The 19602-nt window shown below is 41.9% G+C and overlaps 1 protein-coding gene across 2 annotated transcripts in view; it reads right to left on the reverse strand.

The window, feature by feature from the left end:
- Positions 1-19602, reverse strand: part of myo16 (myosin XVI) — a 313223-nt gene that overhangs the window by 89473 nt on the left and 204148 nt on the right. For both annotated transcript variants that reach the window (XM_063006388.1, XM_063006387.1), the window contains exons 32-33: positions 16625-17818; positions 4582-4737 (exon numbers count right to left, since the gene is read on the reverse strand). In XM_063006388.1, the coding sequence (XP_062862458.1) occupies positions 4582-4737; positions 16625-17818 (1350 nt within the window). The remainder of the gene's footprint in view (positions 1-4581; positions 4738-16624; positions 17819-19602) is intronic.

Here is a 19602-nt window from a genome sequence, read left to right on the forward strand (position 1 = left end):
ACAAGTTGTAGATGGTAGGGGGCTTTCACATGAGAAGCGGCAAAACTGCTTTTGCACTGACTGTGCCATTGTTTCCTACAGAGTGTGGTGGTGCCGTTTAGCTTGCCTAAGTCCACCTGATTGAATTTTTTCCCAGTTTGTCGCTGACATTTTTAAAGTACCTCCAATGAGACGGACTGTTTATATGACGCGGTTAAAGCGACCCAGGCAGTACGAACAGAATAGAATAATAGAATATAATATAATGCCTTTATTTGTCATATATAAATGTACAGGTGTACAGTACAACAAAATTCTTTCTTTGCATATCCCAGCTTGTTTCGGAAGCTGGGGTCAGAGCGCAGGGTCAGCCATTTTCTGGAGCAGATTGGGTTAAGGGCCTTGCTCAAGGGCCCAACAGTGGCTGCAAAGCCATACCCAGTAGGCTACCACTGTCCCTGGGACCAGCACTGAGAGCGCCCTGACAAGTACACCTCCCAATGGTTAGGCTTTTTCGGCCAACCTTCCACTACAGACATTAGCTAAGCTTTAGCTAAAGATTTAAACCCCAGGTCCTGAACCCCAGAACAGCGGTTAACGTGAAAAATTGTACGTGAAAAATGACCAGGAACAACCAGGGAAAATTAGCAGTACAGAGCACTTATAACCAGTAATAACAGAGAAATTTAGTGTTCCTACGTTCATATGAAGTTTAAAAGTAAAACCACCACACAGTGAGAAAAATACAGCAAAACACAGATATTTGTGGTTGCTTTCAAAGGGGATTTGATATTGATGATTATTTTTTATACACTAATGGATCGTGATGCACTTTAATGTTTTATCGCACAGCTCAAACCATGCGCTGATCAAAGCAGAAATTTGTGCCGAGGCTCGCGATTAGCAAAGCGCAAAACACTACTCTTATGAATGCACCAGAGAAAGCAACAATGGCGACAAACATGAGGAATGGAGTAACCCTCTTCTTATCCGTCTTCTTATCCCCAATAGTTGATCGAGGCTTTTTACATAAAAACGAACATCTGTAACAACAGCACAAATACTCGCAGACGATCTACGCCCTCCGTCACCTTGTTACTACTCTTTACTTCCATTGCGCAACAGCCACTGTTTATGGTGCTTTGCTGGCTCCCAAAAACTGGTGGAAACATGGCCCGGTTCTCTAACAAGCACCAAGGATTGAAGAAGCCCGACTACACTAGTCTAGACACCAAGAATTGATGAAGCCCGACTAGACTAGACACCAAGGATTGAAGAAGCCTGACTAGACTAGACTAGCCACCAAGAATTAATGAAGCCCGACTAGACTAGACTAGACACCAAAGATTGAAGAAGCCTGACTAGACTAGACTAGACACCAAGGATTGAAGAAGCCCGACTAGACTAGACAAAGACACCAAGGATTGAAGAAGCCAGACTAGGCTAGACTAGACACCAAGGATTGAAGAAGCTCGACTAGACTAGACACCAAGGATTGAAGAAGCCTGACTAGACTAGACTAGACCCCAAGGATTGAAGAAGCCTGACTAGACTAGACTAGACCCCAAGGATTGAAGAAGCCCGACTAGACTAGACTAAACACCAAGGATTGAAGAAGCCTGACTAGACTAGACTAGACACCAAGGATTGAAGAAGCCCGACTAGACTAGACACCAAGGATTGAAGAAGCCTGACTAGACTAGACTAGACACCAAGGATTGAAGAAGCCGACTGGTTCAAGTTATTTTGGTCGAAAAACGCTTAGAGAGATCCAAGGATCTGGGGTTTAAATCTACACACTATGCCAGGTCTGAAATGAGGATCAGATCCACAGTGGTTGCCTAAACTAATATTAATACTAAATAATTCACATTCCAGCTGTATCAACTTAAATATCCTAATCCTAACATTAGGTTGATGAAACCCATTCATTTAAAGAAGCTTCAACAAAAAACTCATCAAAGAAGGAGTATGTGGAATGGAGTAAGCGTTTGACAGAAAGCAAGATGGAGAGAGACTCTGGGTGTACTGATGGCTCATTGGAGGAACAGTTTATCAAGTCCAGAGCCTTTCACACTAATCATGGACTCCCTTTGATAGCTTCTGGACCAACCTACTTTATTTTCTTCATGGCTGGGGATGTCTCTCCCTTCCCTATATGTCACGGTCATCTGGGACAAGGTTAGGCTGACAGGTCATGTAACTGTTAGGCAACCCTGAACAACTGAAGGCCACTGTTGAGTGATTTGTTTCTCTCTATACTTAATGTCTTAATAGGCACAAGCAGTGTTTATTACTTGGTCTGTACAATGTTCTTTAAATTTTCATCGAGGTCAGAAAACACTGTGCGCAAGGCAGGAATCCTCTGGCCAAGGCGATAATTCATCGCTTGGCTTTGGCCACCTTACAATTAAAGACAAAGCCAATCATGTCTGTGTAGACATCCATCAAGATTTGATCCCAGTCACCCAAATACTCACACCTGGAACGGCTGTGATGAATAGATAACGGCCCATATAATCCCCCTGAAATCTATTTACTGTTCTACAATTACTGACTTTAATCCATCTATTTCTCTACATACCTTTTTAGCCTGCTTTCACCCTGTTCTTCAATGGTCAGGACGCCCAAAGGACCACCACAGAGTAGGTATTATTTAGGTGGTGGATCATTCTCAGCACTGCAGTGACACTGACATGGTGGTGGTGTGTTAGTGTGTGTTGTGCTGGTATGAGTGGATCAGACACAGCAGCACTGCTGGAGTTTTTTTTATACCCTGTCCACTCACTGTCCACTCTATTAGACACTCCTACCTAGTTGGTCCACCTTGTAGACGTAAAGTCAGAGACGATCGCTCATCTATTGCTGCTGTTTGAGTTGGTCATCTTCTAGACCTTCATCAGTAGTCACAGGACGCTGCCTACTGGGCGTTGTTGGCTGGATATATTTTTGGTTGGTGGACTATTCCCAGTCCAGCAGTGACAGTGAGGTGTTTAAAAACTTCATCAGCGCTGCTGTGTCTTATCCACTCATACCAGCACAACACACTAACACACCACCACCATGTCAGTGTCACTGCAGTGCTGAGAATGATCCACCACCTAAATAATACCTGCTCTGTAGTGGTCCTGGGAGAGTCCTGATGACTGAAGAACAGCATGAAAGGGGGCTAACAAAGCATGCAGAAAAACACATGGACTACAGTCAGTAATTGTATAACTACAAAGTGCTCCTATGTGGTAAGTAAAGCCGATAAAATGAACAGTGAGTAAAAAAACAATGGGGTGGTTTTAATGTTATGGCTGATCGGTGTATATAGATTCTTGTCACCCCTTGCTTTGGCCATAGTTCTGTTCCAGGGCACCTTGTTTATCACACTTTACGTTATTATTAGCTTTAGCTTAGCTTGGTTCAGGTATGTTCATGGTGGAAAATCTATTCTTGGTGGTGGTTTTACCTAGTGTTTGTATCTCTCTGGATATATACGTATATACTCACTGTAAATAAACCCTGCACCAGTGTTTGACTTCTCTTATTACATTGTAAACACACGCGCCATACCCAAGTCGAATTTCTAGGAAGATTGTTAAAAGAATTTTACTGCGAATCATTTTAGTACAGTTCCTAGGAAATAATTGAGACTACTCATGTGTAAACAGTACAGTAGTGGAAAAGACACGCTGGCACCTTTAGACACAGGTGATTTAAGGCAAGATAAATGAAGCTAACAAATGTGGAAAATAGGATAAATACAGTTACATGAGGAATTTGCTCTCTGAACTAGTTAATGTACAAGGGTTCTTGTCACATTCCGATGCATTTTTCCCAGCGTCGTACCAACTTTTTAATGCCATCAGCAAAACATGTTTTTGTTTGAGCAAGTAACCACTGATGCTTTCACATCATCACATGAAAATCTTCTTCCCCTTTAAGCTTCTTTGAGGCCGCTCAGGTGCCGCAGCTGTAAAAACACGCTGCAACCAGAGCTGGATCTCCAATACATCGTATCGCATCGAGTGGCTACATGAACAACTATTGGCCTGTTGTTCAGATGGGCGGGACTAAGCCGGATATGGGTCTCTCTCTGTCAGACTGGTGCAATTACGACCTCTGCTGGCTGATTAGAGGTGCCTACACAGAGATGAGGAAAGAGTGCTCTAAGGGTGTGTCTCTCCGTACACAACGCTAGGTGGCACAACACTCGTCAATGTGTGGGTGATAAGATGCATACGGCTTGCTGCCCACGTGTCGGAGGGGGCGTAGGTTAGCTTCGATCTCCTCGGTCAGAGCAGGGATCGGCATAGGCAGAGAGGAAGCATGATGCAACTGGGCAATTGGACGCGCTAAAGAGGGAGAAAAAAAAGCTTCTTTGAGCGTCCAAAAGGGTGGAAATCAGATGCCGCTAAATCCGGACTATAAGCTCTCTCTCAGACATGACCTATTACTACTCCTCCCACCCTCACTGTTTCCAACCAAAAAATAAAAGTGCGGAAACGTTTTGAAGATCCTTTGTATATTGATGGGAGTCTCTAGATTTTAGTGTGAAAACCCTATTCATGATCAAGCAATTGTAAGAAAACACTTAAGAACCTTTAAACTTACCATTCGAGATCTGGTTGCCATTCTCCATAGAGGAAGGGATGGGAGAGTTGGGAGAGGAAGTGCGGTGATTGGCGTTTTTGTCCTGTAACTGTGGGGAGGAAGAGTTAGGACCTTGATCCTCTCTTCCAGGAAGGTTCATGTTTGAGTTGGAGAAACCTGTAAAAAGAAAAACAAACTTTACCTGCAGATACACACACTGCATCCCTTCCCAAGTGTAGTTTTATGAACCAAGCACTATGAATACGCCAAGGTTTTTTAATGTTATATACAAATCTCATTTCCAAAAAAAGTTGGGACATTTAGTTGGGACATATTGTAATAAACATTTTATTTAACTTTATTTAACTGACAAAAGTAATGAAATGATTTCTAATGTTTTTACTAATCAGCTTCATTGTGGTGTGTAAACACACTTAGAATTTCATACCTGCAACACACTATAGAAAGTTGGGAATAATCAAAAATAAGTATAAAAAGTTGATAGCATATTGAAAGTACAGTATTTTAAAGAATTTCACTATAAGCAGGTGAATTGGTAACAGGTGAGGGGATCATGATTGGATATAAAAGAAGGATCCACAAATGGATCAGTCTGTACTGCAATGTGTCACACTTTGAGCCTCTGTGTGCTCCTGTGCTCCAGTGTGCCACACCCCTCTCTCCTGAGTCTCCAGCCAACGCCCCCTTTTCCATTGGTTCCTCTGGACTAATTAGCTCCAGCTGCTCCTTATTTAAGGAGGCAGCTCCCCCACAGACTTGGGGGACTATTGACTTTTGTTTGGCTTTACTATTGACTTTTGTTTGGCATTACTATTGACTTTTGTTTGGCATTACTATTGACTTTTGTTTGGCTTTCTTTGATTTCTATTTTGTCTGTATTATTTCTGTTTCCTAGCTCCAGGTTGTTCCTAGCTCCAGGTTGTTCCTAGCTCCAGGTTGTTCCTAGCTCCAGGTTGTTACTAGCTCTAGGTTGTTACTAGCTCTCGTTACTAGCTATGTTACTAGCTCTTGTGTTTAGCTCTCGTTACTAGCTCTTGTTTAGCTCTCATTACTAGCTATGTTACTAGCTCTTGTGTTTAGCTCTCGTTACTAGCTCTTGTTTAGCTCTCGTTACTAGCTATGTTACTAGCTCTTGTGTTTAGCTCTCGTTACTAGCTCTTGTGTTTAGCTCTCGTTACTAGCTCTCGTTACTAGCTCTTGTGTTTAGCTCTCGTTACTAGCTCTTGTGTTTAGCTCTTGTGTTTAGCTCTCGTTACTAGCTCTTGTGTTTAGCTCTCGTTACTAGCTCTTGTGTTTAGCTCTCGTTACTAGCTCTTGTGTTTAGCTCTCGTTACTAGCTCTTGTGTTTAGCTCTCGTTACTAGCTATGTTACTAGCTCTTGTGTTTAGCTCTCGTTACTAGCTCTTGTGTTTAGCTCTCGTTACTAGCTATGTTACTAGCTCTTGTGTTTAGCTCTCGTTACTAGCTCTTGTGTTTAGCTCTCGTTACTAGCTATGTTACTAGCTCTTGTGTTTAGCTCTCGTTACTAGCTTTTGTGTTTAGCTCTCGTTACTAGCTCTTGTGTTTAGCTTTTGTTACTAATAAATTCTTAGTTTGAGTACATCTCGGCATGTGTCCACCCCTTTTGTCTTGTCCTTAGCCCCCGCGTGACACAATGAAGGGTCATAGCTCACCATTGTGTTCCAAACTTCATTATTAACATTCAGTTAAAACATTTCTTAATGCATGACTGCAAATAATTTATGCCTTTCACCATCTACCTTGCATCATATTGTGAAAAAAGACATTTAGGGAATGTGTGCGAGCTTTGAGTCCTTAGACAACACTTCGTGAGAAGCCATCATGCTACTGTGATAAATATAGCCACATGGGCTTAGAAGTACTTCGGAAATTTGTTGACGCTTAAAACAGTCTGCCACTGCATCAAGAAATGAAACTCAAAGAGAACACAAAGAGAATGGCAGACATAAATTCTAAGTTCTCTGGGCCCAAGCTTATCTCAGATAGACTGAAAGACAGTGAATTTATGTTCTGTGGTCAGATAAGTCCACATTTTAACTTGTTTTCTGGAAAAAAACGATATTGAGTTCTTCTTCATAAAGGTAAAAAGGACCATCCAGAATACTATCATCAAAAGCTACAAAAGCCAACAACTGTCATGGTATAGGGGTGCATCAGTGCCAGTGACATGGATGACTTGCATATGTGTGAATGTACCATTAATGCAAAAGTATATACCGGGTGAGTCAAAATTATGTTAACACTAATGAATCTATTTCTCGCGAAATGTGTGTCCGGGCTTTAAGTGGTACTGTTGCTTGCTGGTTTTTGTGTGTTGAACATGATGGCGAACAGGTTGAGACTGTCCTGTAAATCATCTTAAACATATGAAGTATGTTTTGTGAATAAATGGTTTCCGCCATTTAAGTGTTAACATAATTTTGACTAACCCGGTATTTCAATTTTAGAGAAATTTGCTGCTATGAAGACATTGTTTTTTTGGTCTGTGGGTATTTCAACAAGACTATTCCAGGCCTCATTCTGTACACACTCCAACAGTGTGACTTCAAAAACACAGAGTGCATATGCTTGACTGGCCTGCCTGCAGTCCAGATCTGTTTCCTTTTAAAAATGTATGGTGCTAGCCACTCAGCGGTAAAAGACACGCGCTGCAACCAGAGCTGGATCTCGAAGGTGCGTCGTTTCGAATCCAGCTCTGCCTTCACCGGTCGTGGCCGGGCGGCTATATGAACAACGATTGGCATGTTGTTCAGGTGGGGGGGCAGGATTTGAGACCGGAGGGGATACTCTCTCAGGACTGGGGCGGTTGCGCCCTCTGCTGGCTGGTCGGTGGCGCCTGCATGGAGACGGGAGGGGGTGCGGCGGAGTGTGTGATCCTCCGTGCACGGTGCTCTGCTGCGCTGCACTCGTCAAGTGTGGGTGATAAGACGGTCGATTGGCTGTGCACGTGTCGGAGGAGGCGTGGAACGGCCTCGTCAGCCCCGACCAGGAGCAGGGACCGGCATTAGTGAGGGGATGAAATTGGATGTGCTAAAATTAATAATAAAAAAAATAAAAATAATGAAAAAAATGAATTTATGGTGCTTCATGAAGTGTAGAATCAGACATCAACAACCACCTGCAAAACTACAACAATTAGTGTCCTCAGTTTCCAGACAATTAATAAGTCTCATTAATAAGAAAGGTGATGGAACACAGTGGTAAATACACCTCTGTCCCAACTTTTTTGGAGTGTATTCCAGGAATTAAATTCTAAATGTGTGTGTCTTTACAAACTACAATGAAGTTGATCAATTAAAAGATTAAAATCCTTTCTGCTTTTGTCAGGTCAATAAAGATTCAAGAGAATTAACAAATCACAGATTCTTCTTTTTATTGTGTTTACAAAAGGTCCCAACTTTTCTGGAAATGGGGTATGTACATAGTAAAAAAAAATTAACTGTTGTTTATTGATTATGTTAATCAAGTCACTCACTTTCTTAACTGCTTATACAATTAGGGTCGTGGGGGTTGCTGGAGGGTCCCAGCTTTTTAATGGCGCAAGGAACACAGTAACACCCTGGACCAGTAACAGTAGCAGCCAGTCCATCGCAGGGCAGACACATACACACACACACACACACACACACCCCCATTCACCTATAGGGCAATTCAGTGTCTTCCATTAACCTGACTGCATGTTTTGGGACTGTGGGAGGAAACCCACGCAGACACGGGGAGCGCATGCAATCTCCGCACAGAAAGGATCTGGACCGCCCCGCCTGGGGATCGAACCCAGGACCTTCTAGCTATGAGGCGACAGTGCTACCCGCTGCACCACCCCGTTTACTGCAACCTGCAACACCGTGATCTGAACACTGAGATGACTGCTACATGACTAACTGCAGATAGCATGTACAGTGTAAATATGCTGGGCAAAGAGATGATTTATGTTCCAAACAGGACAGTGGAAGATGATTTAAACATGCTACTCAGAACCATAAGCAATTTATCTATCAACTGTTTATTGTTGGAATTTTTTATTTCATATACTTGAATCATAGTTACCTGTGGGTAACTAAAACAAGGGAGCATGAATTTACGGATAAGAGGGGACTGCTATATACTATATTTAATCACTGTCAAAAAAGAGCAGATTTCTGCTGTAAAATTTGAGTGATTTATAGTTACAGTTACTGCTGGTTTTTTTTAACCTAATTTTAAAACACATTTATTCTTGACACAAAATACAACCCTTTATTTATGTCAACAGGTCAAAACAGAGACCTTTGGCTTGAATGCAGTGACATATTGGCCGGAAGGCAAACACCTGCCACCTCAGGCCCCACGGGACTCGGACCGTGGCAGCTGCTACGCTCAGCCAAAGTGGGAGTGATGGGAGTCCCGTGCTGACGCCAGGACAGAGCGCAGCGGAAGCTGCAGGGGAATGCGCTAATCCTCACGACACGCAGGCCTGCTTAGATCTGACCGCCGCCGAGATGGATTTAGAACAGAGAGTCAGATGCCCCCCTCGACAAACTGCCATCATTTCCATTACAGCATGGGCTACGGCAGCTCCTGTGACCTCTAGTTCTGCACCAACTGGGAAAACCAAACAAGGTCTGGAGTGGACACGGTGGTAAGTCAATGACTATTATGGATATTTGAAAAGTCACATGCGTGATCAACGGAATTCAATACACCAATTTGTGCAAATGACTTTCTATAAATGGAAATGTGTGAGCAAAATAACAGCGTTTATTTATTTTTACTCTTAAAGAACTGAACAGGTCATTTAAAACCATTTAACCATTACAAATAACCAGTATATAATTATGTATTTTAAATGCCCGCGTAAATAGTATAGCATCTTTACACCTTTAACCTTAATAAATATATTATTATCTTATTATAATAAATATTATATATTAATGAATATGCAGTTTGGAATCACATATGCAGGCTAGCAAGCTGCACAACTGGGATTTACCAAGGCTGCATATTATTCATAATATTTACCTTGACTTATTAAATAGAAGCCTGTTGAAAAAAAGTACTACTTTACTAAACAGAAGGTCAAGTTGGCATACTACCAATGGTGGCATTATTACTTTAACACTATGAAAGTTAATGTTATTTTCATTTCCATTTCATTTCATCAGCTGCTTATCCTGGTCAGGGTTACTGTGGGTCTGGGTCCTCTAGGAAACACTGGGCGCAAAAGTAGGAATACCCTGGACAGGGTGCCAATCCATCACAGAGCTTTAGCCATTCCTCTTCCTAGACATAGCCAATCATTTCCACGTTTATCCCTGCCAGCCGGTAACACCACTGGTATAAATAGGTATAATGGTGGGCGACACGGTGGCTCGGTGGGTAGCACTGTCCCCTCACAGCAAGAAGGTCCTGGGTTTGATCCCCAGGCGGGGCGGTCCGGTCCGGGTCCTTTCTGTGCAGAGTTTGCATGTTCTCGCTGTGTCTGCGTGGGTTTCCACCGGGAGCTCCGGTTTCCTCCCACAGTCCAAAAACATGCAGTCAGGTTAATTGGAGACACTAAATTGCCCTATAGGTGAATGGGTGTGTGTGTGTGTGTGTATGTGTGTCTGCCCTGTGATGGACTGGCGCCCTGTCTAGGGTGTTACTGTGTGCCTTGCGCCCATTGAAAAGCTGGGATAGGTTCCAGCACCCCCCTGCGACCCTAAATGGATAAGGGGTTAAGAAAGTGAGTGAGTGAGGTATAATGGTATCATTTAAAAGGAATTTTGCAATTGTGCAACTGGGGTAAAATGTATCATAATAATATATTAGCTATGATTTTATGTGGACAGAAAGTCAGCACATAGCTAACACGCCAGCTGTCTGCTAATAAACTAGCTCGCCTTGTTAAAAGGTAGAAAGGATTTACATTATTACATTTACCAATAAATTAAATACGAGCCGTCCTATTAAAATGAATCAGATTAACAATTAAAACAGAAAAACAACTAACATTTTGTCATGATTGGTGATATAAAATGCTAAATAGGCCCATCTTTACTAAATAGTACGGAAATGTTGTGTACTACTACTGTTGGTGGTGGTGTTATTCTAACACCACCGATGACAGTGCGCAGTATGTGATTTACTGGCCAGCCCTCTGTCAATTTTGGATTATATTGCCAAGAAAAAAAAGCGTTTGCGGTGCAAAACCATAGGCACACAGGGCAGGAAGGCTCACAGCAGATCAATATGCAGTCGCCACATACCAAGCTATAGGAGACTTTGAAATCAAGGAAATACCAGATACAGATGTAACATCTATGCCAATGTGCACCACATCTGGTCTGATGACTTGTGATGGCCTAACACGTCTTTATATAATCACAATTATCCATTCAGCTGGGGTTACTCAAGGGCATCTTAAAAACCTTTTGTAGATTGTTAGTTAAATGCCACATGAAAATGATTTCACTATAGTGTATATTTCACTGATATATCAGATATTGCTCTATTCCATATTTAATTTGATATTTAATGTCCTTATCTTTCTTTAAATCCGGGAAAGATCATACACCGCATGGAACATGACACCTTACAGGACACCCCTTTCACTCAGAATGATTGACTGGTCATCTCATTAATAAAGCAGAAGCTGGGACAGAGTAAAGACAGAAACTTTTCCCAGCTCTCTTTGTGTGTTCTCTCCCTTTAGGTTTCACTGACAGGTGTCAGAAGGAACAAAAGATCAATCCCACATTTACCCCTGCAGCCTAGGGGAAACAAATAATGCATAAGGAAAAATTAGGGAATACTATTATTTAGTAGGCTAGTAAATAATCTTTTTTTCTAGAGGTGGGTGCTTGTGTGAATATAAATTATGAATATAATCAATAAATAAAGCCATAAATAAAGTCAAATTAAAAGGAATGTTATTTTCCACCTGTATTCAGACTGCGTTATCTCAAATGATCCAGACACCAGCCCATTAACGCCATTCTGATCATGAGGTGGTTTTGAAATGCAAATCAGGCAACCAACAAGAGGCTTGATGGGCAGTGTATCAAAAACACATAATTTCCTTTAATAATTGTGCAATTTGTAATGTGTAATTTTCTCATTTATTTGCTCCAGTATTTAAAAAAAATCAAGAGTTTTACTGCAACTAACATTCTGTAATATTTAAACGTTTGTACTTAACATTAGGTCAGTTTATTTAATCTCTAAACAGCTTGACTATGTTAATATATTTTAGTATTAAAATGTATTACGTATTATATAATGTAGTGATCATAATTAGGGTGCTACTGAATTCACAGGAAAATTTGCTTAATTTCACAGACCTGATTTCACAGATCTTTACTGAAAAGTGCCACATTTCACAGCAGTCATTAAATAACTCCCTGCGTCCACAGAATTGGTTGGATAGCTTTCCAATCTCAGTTACCAGAGTAGTGTTTTTAGCTGCTTTACACTTCGACATATTGGACATTTGACTAACCGACTGCTAACTGAATTGCCGAAGGATTGCTAGTGTAACAGACTTTTCTGTGGTGTAGTGTGCTGACAATGTTTGATGTACAGTATGTGTTAGTGCATTTTGTCCCTTTGTGGATTCCATAGTCAATAGAAAAGCATGCCTCTCTACACATGTGATCATCTATTTGTAGACTGTGCTGCACTCAAAATAACAAACCAGTAAAGTATTATGCTCCCGATAATTTGTCTATTCACAGTTTCTTTCTTTCTTTCTAAACTCAGCAAACTTTAAAGACACTTGGTTACACTAGGACCACCTAGTAGTGCAAATTAATCAGTAAACGTGAGGTAAGCGAATGAAAAATGTTAATTCGCTAAACACAAAGCTTAAATTTTGAATTTCACCACAAATTGCATTTACCTAAAAGAGGTTACCTAAATGTACATTAAAATGTTGTTTGACATACACATTCAGGGACAATTTTTGGCTCCAATTGTTCTGACAGGGATGTTTAGCTTGTATTAGAAAATGAAGTGGTTGAATACATGCTTTCCCCTACATTCCCCTAAATGCTTCCCCCTACATTCCCCTAAATGCTTCATGCTCCTCCCATATTGATGCCCACTTTTACATTCAGTTAAGTAAATCAAACAAAACTATTGGCTTTTTAGTTGTGAACTAGATTAATACATGTGCAAACAATGAAATGAAATACAGGGTGAGTCAAAATTATGTTAACACTTGAATAGTGGAAATGTTCAACACACAAAAACCAGCGAGCAACAGTACCATTTAAAGCCCTGACACACATTTCGTGGGGAATAGATCCATTAGTGTTAACATAATTTTGACTCACCCTGTACATAAATCAGCTTGTTTTAAACTAAACAAAAACAAGTCTGAGACCTGACCCAAGTCCCTGACCCAGCCCTTCGTTTGTCCCACACAGACGGCTGGACATTCATAACATTCGTTACACAAGAACAAGTGCTCAGCCACGTGAAAAACGATCCCAATAGCTAGTTTGATGACACATTCTTTTAAACAGCTTGAGAACAACAACACATATGTTGTGATGATTAACACACAGATCCAGACTGTAATCCAAGTAGTTGTTTCCTCCTCTCTAGTGTTACATCTATTTGTCTTAATGACACATTCACATGTTGGTTTCTCCAGGGAAAGGAGTCCATTCGGTTGGAGCATTACAGTACCTTTACCCATTAGAAGACTTGGGGGCTCTGTTATTTAATATTTCATGACTATATCATCTGGTGCTCATGTAATATTGATGAGATTGGTGCTAATACCCTCTGTGAACCCCTTTACCCCTTGCCATAATAACAGACAAAAGTAACTTCTGAGGCTGAAACTTTAGACTCTTGCACTGTTATTATATATGCAATCACACAGGAACTCCAAAAATGGTAATGAAGGCACAGAGTCTAGTCTAGTGTATGCTTTATCTAGAGCTGAAGTGTATTTCAGTATATGAGTTCTATACGAGTTTACAGCTCTATCAGATTATGGTGAAATATATAGATTTATAACATACACTGACCTGCTTGTGAATTCAACAAAATGTGAAATAGCAAGTGGGTCAAAATGGGTATGTTTTTAAAAATACATATAAAAACTAGGGTACTTTATTCACACACCATTCTTTAAGAACCATTGCCCTCAGTCAGCTTGAGCACGAGTCATGAAAAGTCAATGGGCTAAATAATAAAATGAGATATTCATTCATTCTTTGTATGTATTACCACCAATTTATCCTATTCAGGGTCACAGTGGGTCTAATTAACCCTAAACAGGTCGCCTACCGGAGGAAATTCAAGCAGACACAGGGAGAACATGCCAACTCCACCCAGAAAGGACCTGGACCACTCAATCTGGGAATCGAACCCAGGACCTTTTTGCTGTGAGGCGATGAGTGTTACCCACCAAGCTGCTGAGCTAACATGAATACATATATGCACAAGGCTGATTTTACACCCCTTAATCTTGGTCAGGGTCGCAGCATGCCTGGCCTCACTGGAATTACTGGGCATAATGCAGTAACACACCCCGGACAGTATGCCAATCCACTGCGGAGCCTCGTTCACCAAACATAGCCAATCATGCTAGCAGTAGTAGGTAGTAGTTTGATTACTAGTCCAGCACCTTACCCACTGAGGAACCACTGCCAACAACTGCCATTTAGAGTATTGAAAAATGACCAAGGGTGTTTTTTGCACTTTTTTGCAAACATGTGCATTATATCAAGCATGTCTTGATGTATATATCTGTACAACATTCGGGAAGTGGTGCTTTATGCAACCAGTAAAACGTCCCTGTGTCTTTTTATAATAAAAGTATACCTTTCAATTTGCCCTCAAGCATCTTCGCTTTGCCCAAAATAAGCAAGTACAATGCAGCACCACTACTTAAGACGTCTTTAAATGTGTGCATGGGACACCCGTAGCCGTAACATGTCAGCAGTGGAGGTTCAGTCTGAAGTGAGATGCTTTAGTGTGGTAACGGCAGCCTCTCGAAGCAGATGAAGCACACAGCCAAGCCTCAGTCTGCTCTATTTACACACACTTGACTTTATGGGTTCTCAGAAGGCACGGTGGCTTTTACAATAAATGTTTTCTTATTTATCGACAATGACCTCAATTCCTTTGATAGTGTATGGCATGGCTCTCAATAACTGGAGTGAAACGATCATGTAGACCAACTAAATGGGCTTTAAAATAAATATGTCAGTGTCTTTACAGCCTAATGAGATCGGTTGGATTATATGGCTTTTTTTCTATTTGGAAATAAAAACACAGAGAATTGTGAAAGGAGATCTAATGACAACTGTTGAAGCAGTAAAAGAGGATACCCTTAGACTTTAGGGAAAGTATACATAGCTGGAATCATTGTTTATATTTTGCTCCAGTGATTGAAAGGCTAAATAAACCTACATAAGAACTGATTTGGAACGAACGTGGCCTCATGTTATTCTTTATTGATAAGCAGGTATTTAAACACTAAAGTTTGCATCATTGATGCTTAGGCAGTGCAGCAGTAAATTACATTAGCCCACTACCACTGGGATCCAGGGTTTCAAGTCCAAATTTAGAACTGTTACATGCTAAATAGTCTGTCCTCACCACCTGCCTTATGTCACTTTTTTATGCATTTCTTTACACCTGTGGTTCTTGTCACTCATGATTTTTTCTTGTCGCTTCAATCCAAACTTTAATATGGCTCATCTGCTAAAGTAGTTACATTTACAGTATACTGCCTAAGCAATTGAAGGTTAAGGGCCTTGCTCAAGTGCCCAACAGTGACAACCTGGCAGTGATGGGGCTTGAACCAGTGACATTTTGATTACTAGTCCAGTACTTAACCGCTAGGCTACAACTGCTATTTCAGCAGTCATGTCCTTCTGCGTTGCTATTTTGGCTGGCAGAAGGGGCATGGAGCCGGATATGATTGATGTGTCAGTTTTTCCTAGTTGAAAATAAACTGTGCCTATTAAGCGTTCATTTGCTCCAGGTGGATGCTTTTCTATATATCAGAGTTTCTCCCTCTCACACTTGCCAGCTCCTCTGTTGGCAAACCTGTTATTTCTCCAGGCTTGGTCTGGTCCGATTTTCCGCTGACATGCAATGCCAGCACACTTATCTCTTTCTAAACATCATGACAGAACTACCATGGGATAGCATATTGCCCCAGAAGCTGTGTGATGTTCCGTTTCCGGTTCGGATCCCACCTGTAAATTCACATTATGCATAGGGTGCACCATTTGGTGGGGTTGGGGGTTCTGCTTGTGTATTGCTGGTCCCTGTTGGGTTCCCTATCGCAGATGTTCAGGGCAAACTGTCATATTATAACAAGAAGTTCTTAGTTCTGCACTATCCCTGTTCTGTCCACTTCTCTGTTGCGAGCTGATGATGTTTTGTGTTTTTCATTTGTTGCTTTTTTTTCTTTATTTTGGTCATGTTATTTCACTGCTTTTTTAGTTTGTGGCTTTTTAGCCACTGATTTCATATCACCTGGTTTGTTTTTCTTTCTTGTGGGTGCAGGGCTTTTCCTTGCAGTTCCTTGTGGTGTTACCTGCCCTATTCCAAAAACGAATATCCAAAAACCGTGCCTGCTTGGAACTTACCACAAAGCATAGTCAGTTGCTAATTTGCATCATGTACTGAAACTGTCTGGAAGTATCTGTGCTTATGTTTCTTCACTTATTTATTAACTTTTTATTAAATATGTGTCTGTTGATATGTACTGTATAATAAATGATGTACGGTTTATTAGCAGTGCTTTGCTGGTGAGATAATAAAAATGGATTGACTATTTGTAATTTTAACATTTAAACTTGTTTATAATTACTTTAAAATTGGGAAACCCTATGGTGCTCCGGTGGTGCAGTGGTCTAATGCAATAACACAATACTGCTAGGTGAAAAAAAACCTCACACACCAGAGGCTGCATCCAAAAGTTGTCTTCAAGTTCAGCCCTCAGCACTTCACTAGCCAATTATTAAAAAGAGAGGCAACAAACTAGGACACTTATTCTGTCTTTTACATCTTACAGTAACCAAGACAGGCTTACCGGTGTCTCTGATCTTGCGTCCTGTGGTGGACTTCCGAAGCAGACTGCGTCCCGAACTGAAAAGCGTATTAAGTTCATCGAGCGGGCTTGTGAGGCCTCTCGCATTAGCTGGGTTGAACAGCAACGGTGAGGACGAACAAGAGTGTGCACGGCGCGCCTCCGGTCGAGCTGACTTCACTGGGGAATAAGGTGGCTTGGTGCTGCCGGGCGGTGTCTCTGGTATACCAGGGCTGCCTTTAGAAGCCATTTTGGATGAGTCTGCACCAGCACGAACCAGAAAGTTCATATCAGGGGGAAAGGGAAAGTGTGACGGAGGCCTGTAGGGTGGGGGAGGTATAGCGGGAGGTGGAGGAGTCAGAGGTGGGGTAGATTTGTCAGGCATTAGGATGGAAAGGCTGGGGGAGGAGTCAGCCCTCTGGCGGCTGTACTGGGGTGAAAGTGGGCTGCCGCCGTCTTGGCTGGTGTAGTTGAGGTTGGGCTCGAACACGGGCAACTTCTTCACCTCGAGTGGGGTAAGAGGGGACTCGTCTGAGGCCGGAGAGCACGTGACTGGAGATGGAGGGAACACTAGTAGAGGGGGCCTATGAGGAAGCAAATTGGGAAAAGGAGCTGGGATGTCACATGGTCCTCCGTCCTTTTTTGTTTTATAGTTGCGTTTTTCAGCATCCCAGCTTTGCTGACGTCCTATCAGCATGTTTGGATGATCCATCAGAGCTACCGGCCTCTTGATCTCCAGCGTCTGCGGCAGCTTTGGAGTGTTACTAATGAAGGTGGTGGAGTCACATACTTCAGGTTTGACCGGGGGAACGGAACCACCCTCTTCTGATGGGAAGTACTTCATTTCCTCATAAACAGCCTCGCCCTGCTCCGGGCTGTGAGACTCGGCCATGCCGAGAGCCCTGCAGGTGCTGACCATCTCGATGTAGACGTCCTCGTCGTCCCGGCCTGGCTGGAGGCTTAACGTGGATGTGTATGGCCCGTCCTCGGAGGCTGCCCGCTGTGCCAGGCCGAGTAAGTGGCCACTGCGAGCCAGGCATGCCAGTTTCATTTCTGTAGGTCGTACAGGAGACAGGGAAGAGGATATCTCCTCGCAGGAGCCAGTGAGCTTGGTGTAGGGGCTGCGCTTGGGTTTGGGTGGGGGGATCTTCTTCATGGTGCTGTAGTCGTCGCTGTGAGGGCGGGGTTTAGATAGAGCTGTGGATGGTTAAGATAAAAGGCAAAGTATGGGTTAATTTTTACTAAATTTCATGGCTGCCTCTAATCCTACGTTCAGACTGGCAGCAAAGCAACACGACAAAGTCACCGGCTGTCATTCATTATCAATCAGAGCTGGCGACTTCTGGCGACAGGAGACAGCGAGAGACTGGCGACCTAAAGTGGGCGGAATCTGTGACAAAAAGTTGAGTCTTTTATAATTGTATGCAAATTAGGAGCGAAGCAATTTGGCGATTACCATTACGCAGAGCAGTACGCCCTTTTATCTCAGCTACGTTGAACCTTATAGTCTGTTTTTGGTTTTTGAAGAGAAACACATTGTCAGGGGGTCAAACTATTGCAAGCGGCGATTGCAATAGTCAAATGCAGAGTTCTTGTCATGTAGATTACAGACAGTGATGGACTACACATGGATGAAATGATTTTTTTGGCAGTACAGTCCATGGCATTTGCAACCAAACGGCCAGTGGCTATGATGACGCTGCCAGTGTGAACACAGGGCGATGAGCGATCATCAATTCGGGCGACAAGAGGCGGAAAATCGCTGTTGGTCTGAACATAGGATAAGCCTAATAGAAAGTAAAGCTTGCTTGACTGTAGACAGTATCACCTGTTCACTCAGCATCTTTTAAATAAAGATTAACACTTTTTAGTAGTTCTTGGATTACTAAGAACAAGGTGGCAGTTTTATTGGGTGGGTTTTATTAATGACCTTGGCAAAGACCACAGTTCCATGTTCTTTTAATAGATAGCAGTATTTTTATGGCCACAAAGATGTCATCACTCAAACCCTAATGAGGAATTAGGTTGTCATGTCTAAAGCTAAATGACATTAAGTGACTATCTCTGCCACCTTATGATTAATCTAAGGGCTCACCGCGAGCCTCGGCACAAACTGCCGCTTTGTTCAGCGCTTGGCTTGAGCGGTGCGGTAAGACGTCATCAAAGTGGGAATATGAGACTGTGAAAGCTCCACGTGTATCTGAGTTTAGCTGGATTTTTCTCCTGATTCACTTTTAAACTTGTGTTTTAGCTCGGGGTGCTGAGAAATTATAAGAATCAGCTTTTCCAAGACAGTCTAAAATGCTTATTGTTAAAAAAAAAAGCTTAACATGGTTTAATGTATTAAAAGAACGACACAGAAACACTAAACTTCTCTTAATTATTACTGCTCATAAGTTCTCTCCACTAATGCAATTCCTAACTCGTTGGTTTAGTACAACAAGTCATGTTAAGCTTTGTTCACGTTACACATTGTTCGTACTGCCTGAGTGGCTTTTACCATGTCATATCAAACAGTTCGTCTCATTGGAGGCACTTTAAAAAGATCATGGGCAAACTGGTTTAAAGTTCAATCAGGTGAACTTTGAGAGCGTCACTCTATAGGAAATAACGGCACAGCCAGTGCAAAAGCGGTTTTGCCACATGTGAATGCACCTTAAGTTACTGTGCGTATATTTTTTAACTAGCAGGTTTTTGTCATATTTGAAACATAAAAAAAACATAATTTTTTTTCACATTAAATCAAAGAAAAAGAAAATGAGCAGAAATTTTTAAAATTCCAGGACTGCCATGACATACACTGATCAGCCATAACATTAAACCACCTCCTTGTCTCCACACTCACTGTCCATTTTATCAGTTCCACATACCAAACAGAAGCACTTTGTAGTTCTACAATTACTGACTGTAGTCCATCTGTTTCTCTACATACTTTTTTAGCCTGCTTTCACCCTGTTCTTTAATGGTCATGACCCCCACAG

The sequence above is a fragment of the Trichomycterus rosablanca genome, chromosome 12 (genome assembly GCF_030014385.1).
Source record: "Trichomycterus rosablanca isolate fTriRos1 chromosome 12, fTriRos1.hap1, whole genome shotgun sequence".
In the NCBI taxonomy this organism is placed as follows: Eukaryota; Metazoa; Chordata; class Actinopteri; order Siluriformes; family Trichomycteridae; genus Trichomycterus; species Trichomycterus rosablanca.